This window comes from Teleopsis dalmanni, chromosome 1 (genome assembly GCF_002237135.1).
Source record: "Teleopsis dalmanni isolate 2A chromosome 1, ASM223713v2, whole genome shotgun sequence".
NCBI lineage: Eukaryota > Metazoa > Arthropoda > Insecta > Diptera > Diopsidae > Teleopsis > Teleopsis dalmanni.
The window spans coordinates 223,277,599-223,282,845 of NC_051846.1; the positions used below are offsets into that span (position 1 = coordinate 223,277,599).

Sequence of the window (5,247 nt, forward strand, 5' to 3'; positions counted from 1 at the left end):
CCAAATTTCAAGCTCAGAGTCTGTGTTCATTAGCCAACTGACCCAAAGACGTACTTAACTTGTATGTTCAAACTTGGAATTTTGTAAATCTGCTGTAAAAGTTCATTAAAAAATTCATTTGTTGTGTTATATTAGAACAAATCATAAGCCAGCTGTAGAATATTTAAATTAATTAATTATTTCTTTTGTAGAGGCAATATTTATTGCATGATTTTATTACTCTTTCTTGAGTATACAACGGAAAATACGGAAAAAGTCATGTTCATGATACTCCACGATTCGCTCAGGCGAAGCTGGACAGTTGAATAAATATTTCTATTCATATTTTATTCTATAGTAATTATATATTAAATTGATTTTTAACGTCCGTTTTGACGAAAGAAACTAAATTCTTAATATAACACGAATTCTTAATATATTATAATATAATAAAATAATATTTTTTTATGCTTAATTATTTCCTAAATTGTATATTTAATTTTAAATATAATATTCCAAACTCAAAGACTCAATGACTTTCCAAAATGCAGAACGATTTAAAACCATATACGCCCAACTTTATAAGTATTAAATAAAACGCAATGGCAGATAGTTAGGTGTGTTATATGGTAAGAAGGAACCTCTTGATATCAAAGTGCTTAAAACATCAATAGATTTTTTCATAATACTCATTTAGGTTTGTAAACATGTACTTGAACTTTTCATATATTGACTTTTCTAGCACTTCTTATAGCGACTTTTCCTAGTCGACAATATCGACTCGACACTACTGCTCCACGTTTAACCACCTGCATTAGTTGTTTATGTTTTTATTTATAAAATTTTTACTTCAAAATTACGTCAAAATTTTAGAATTACTAAATATTTATTAATTAATATTAATAATTAAAATGATTGTTCTTCATTTTCAGATTGTATTGGCGAGTATGCACAAGTATCAGCCACGCATCCATATCATTCGCACGGCGGATCTAACGCAGATACCGTGGGCACCGCAACAAGCATTCTTATTTCCAGAAACTGAGTTTGTAGCAGTCACTGCCTATCAGGTAAGTTAACTGTTAATACACTAATATCCGATTTAGGGAAACCTATTTAATTAACCTTAACATATGCCACAGTATCCGCAATCGCCTATAAAAACACATACTACTTCCCAAAACATATAATTTAATTGATTAGCCAAAGTAAATGCTTTTAAAAATTTACCAAATTGGCTAAGAGACAAAAGCACAGCAGCTAAAACTTATACAAATTAACAATACACGCCTACACTCATTCATCTTTCCATTACAAAGTGGATTGGTGCTGTTGTTTTAGGAAAACGACCATCATCCTTGTTAACAACCGAAATATTTAAGTGGCATAATTGTGCACTTGCTGAGTTTTTCATGCATATGCATTCATACACCGATTTTAAAGTAGTACTCATATATCCTGTCTGTCTGTCTGGCCACTTGGCTGCAAATTAGTTCAATACAGACGTCAGTTTGTCGGTGCCTAATTAGCGTGTTCACTGTCTGTGTCTCAAAGTTGTCAAGTCATCCTAAAATCTGAATGATTTTATGGGTGAAAAAGTACAGCTTCAACATTTTTTTGTTACTTAACACTTTTATAGAAGACGCTATTATCATATTTCACACAATTTAGTAACGATATCTGCCAAAAATCTCAAAAAATGAGGGAATTATTAAAATGAGTGAATGAAATAAACAGTATATTTCAATGTATTCATTTTTATTTTTATAAATTCACAGAATGATCGCATCACAAAATTAAAAATCGACAACAATCCATTTGCAAAAGGTTTTCGTGAAACTGGACAGTCGCGATGCAAGCGTAAAATGTCTTCATCACCCTCCAATGAAGATCATGATAATAATATGCAACAGGAAGGCCAACAACAACGACTTTTACAACAACAACAAAGTGATCTGTCGCCGATGAAATCCAATTCAACAACGAACAGTAGTGATTCGGTTCCGTCAATTTGTTTTGATAAAACTGCATTAGGAGCTTTGCCCGAAACCAACGATTTTGAAATTAGTCAACAAATTAAACGCATAAAATCAAATGGTTCCGCTTGCTCTACAACGTCGCAAGAAGAAATTAACATAATTAGTGGTATTAGCGAAATCGACCAGATTAGCAGAGCGCCAATTTTAAAAGCAGACCATGATTTGCATATATCAGCACATGGTTGCCACCAGCCGCCTAATTTAACGCTTGCCTTTGGGAATCGTGGCATTAGCACTGGCGCTGGAACGACATCAACTTTTATGCACAATTTCCAACAGAACATGCAAACACTATTGCGACCTTCTATTGCTGATTTAGCTTGTACGTATTTCAACAGACCACAATTATTATATCCACCTAACATTTACTCCCAGCACACTCTTTTGGTTAATGAAGCAGAACCAAACAATTTAACAACTAATACGAAGTTCGATGTGCAGGAATCATTTCAACTTGCATCTATGCAATTACACTCTGATACTGAAACTGATGATGTTAGAATTAACATCAATGAATCAGAAACGAATGCAGAAGTCGATATAGAAGCCTCTTCGAAATCATCGGATGAAACATTGGAAATTCAAGAACAGCAATCAAATATTCATTCTGTAAAATCTCCAACTAAAAGAAACGCTTTCAGCATTTCAGCTATTCTGGGTGGGAACAGTTGAAGTTTGAAGTTTTTGAAATATTCTGTGTAAAAAATCTTCCCTAAAATCTTAAATCAGAGAAAGTAACTATCATATGCTCTCACATTTTTTCATGACAAATAAAACATGAATTATATATTTTATGTCATTTTGAAAAGATATTATCTATATAAACATATGAAATTACATTGTTACCAAATAATTACTTATAAGCAATTAAACCTCTAATTACTAAAGTATATTTAAGCACAGAAGTGTTTTATGTACAGCAATTAAAGAAAACACTTTATAATTAAAAATAAAGATAAGAAAAACATGTATAAAAATTTGAATTCAATACTAAAATTAGCTTAATATTTTTCAGAAAGTAAAACATTAATTCAATTTGATGTGAGACATAAATAAATATTATTGAGGAAAAAAACATTAACTATATATAATGATTATATTTGTTTTATAGAAAAATTTTTAGCCTCTTTTTTAAGACTATATTTACAGTTCTATACAAGTCATTTATATGCTATTTACTTATTAAATTCTTTTCAGCTATATTTTCAAATTTGATTTATATATATAAACATGACCTTATTTATATCGTCATTCTACATAAATATTACTTACTACAGTTAAAAATATTTGATTCATGTATCAACTTTACCTATCTGAAATCGTAATAAGTCTCTGCATAAAGTTTCATGTATGTGATCTAAAAAGGCGGCAACTAGTTTATCTGCTAACCAGTTGTGTGTTCAGAGTAAGGTCATCAACTTGTTTTACGACATTCCTCCATTGTTCTTTATTTGTGGCTTTTATCTTCCAGTTCATTACCTTCATATCTATTCAGATCTTGTCGGACACTGTCCATCTCTTTCTCGGTCTTCCTTTTCCTCTTCCGTTCTAGCTTCACTCTCAAAGATTTTCAGAGTTAAATGACTCTTGATAAAATATATGATAAATATATATGACACAAAAATTAAGTGAACTACAAAAATATTATCAAAACATCTTTTTTGGTATATCACCCCATGGGCACAATCCTAGTACTAACGATGACTGTTATCACTAAATCGCTGCATCTTGTCAGTAAAACTGATCAATAAAACATACACATATTTTATTCAAACTCCAGTATCTGTTTCACAGTGTTACAAATATGACAATAAATTTAAAATAGCTTTTTATAATGAGGCTGATGAAAAATCCCTAATCCCCGGCTATATAAATACCAATATCAATGATCATATTATTAATTTTTTTAAGTCTCCAAGTTTCGACCAAGTATAAAAAGTTGTATATAGAGGTTTTCACCTTATTTTCGAAAAAACAAAATGATTGAAATTAAAACGGAAATGAATAACTCATTTAAAATTTAATTAAATTAATTTTTAACCTATATGGTCCCACCTTTCCAAAAAAAATCATTAAGATTATTCTAAAAGACTTTATAAATTTGTGCTCCCACCTTTCAAAGAAAATTTCTTTAATAAATACCTTTCAGTGCAGAAATTATAATATCTACTTCCTTTTGGTAGAAAGAAGTGGCATTACTTGTTAATATAAACAATTTCTAACTTTAAAGCCATATCGAAAACTGAAATATATTGACATATAATGTAGTGGACACCATTGCTCAAAATAGCTGTTTTTACTTAAATCCGATGTTAAATCAACGTTTCTATGTAATAGGAATCAAGCCCAAGTATTTATCAATAAGATTATAATATAATCTGTAAGGTTATTCTTAAAGACTTTATCAATTTGTAGAACAATTAATAGAATTCCGATTACTTTTTTATGTACCCTTAAATATTTTTAATAAAAACAATATACTAATATTTTTCAATAGGTATTTTCATGTTTAGTTGCAATATTATTTTATCCTTGCTACACTGTAATATAGTATTGTTGCATACTAACATAGTTCTCCAAATGCCACAAGCAGACTATTAAGTGATTTTATTCCTATTCCTTTTAATAATGTAAATAAAATTTACACCGAATCGCAACTAAACTACAAAGGAAGACGAAGTTATCTTTAATAAAAACCAATGCTTACAATTGTGTTAACAAGGCTTATCACAACATCACAGAATGCCGCATCATAAACGATGGCGCCTAAAATATGTAGTCAAACAACCGCACTTCAACATGTTGCAAGCAATGTTTTAAAAGATGAACCTACATGCGGGTCAGGCAAGGAAAATTTTATCTTAAACGCTAAACTCAAGAATAAAAATCCCACGTGCTTGAACACGGGTGGAAATCGTTGAAATTTAAGTCCAATAACGGAGTTTATGATGAAATGTGCTGCTGTAATATACGCCAATATATAGTCGGATATAAAATTTCATTTTAATAAAAATACTTATTTACAATAAATTTTTCACACTATTTTAATTTTTTCGCTAATAATCTTTTGAATGAGACAACAAAGTACATATATACTTTAATGCGGAATAGTTTCTATTAATGGAATGATAAAATATTTAAAACTATATGTTATTAATTTATTTTAAATAAAGTGAAGTAATATTACAAGCTATTTATGGTCACTTTTCGACGAGAATAGTATTTGGTT

General features: G+C 29.9%; 1 protein-coding gene across 1 annotated transcript in view; it reads left to right on the top strand.

Annotated features, from left to right (window-relative positions):
• Positions 1-2,743, top strand: part of LOC119667488 — a 3,939-nt gene extending 1,196 nt beyond the window's left edge. Inside the window, exons 2-3 of the mRNA XM_038076781.1 lie at positions 912-1,049; positions 1,758-2,743. Coding sequence (XP_037932709.1) covers positions 912-1,049; positions 1,758-2,690 — 1,071 coding nt within the window. The 3' untranslated portion in view covers positions 2,691-2,743. The remainder of the gene's footprint in view (positions 1-911; positions 1,050-1,757) is intronic.
• The last annotated feature ends 2,504 nt before the right edge of the window (positions 2,744-5,247 follow it).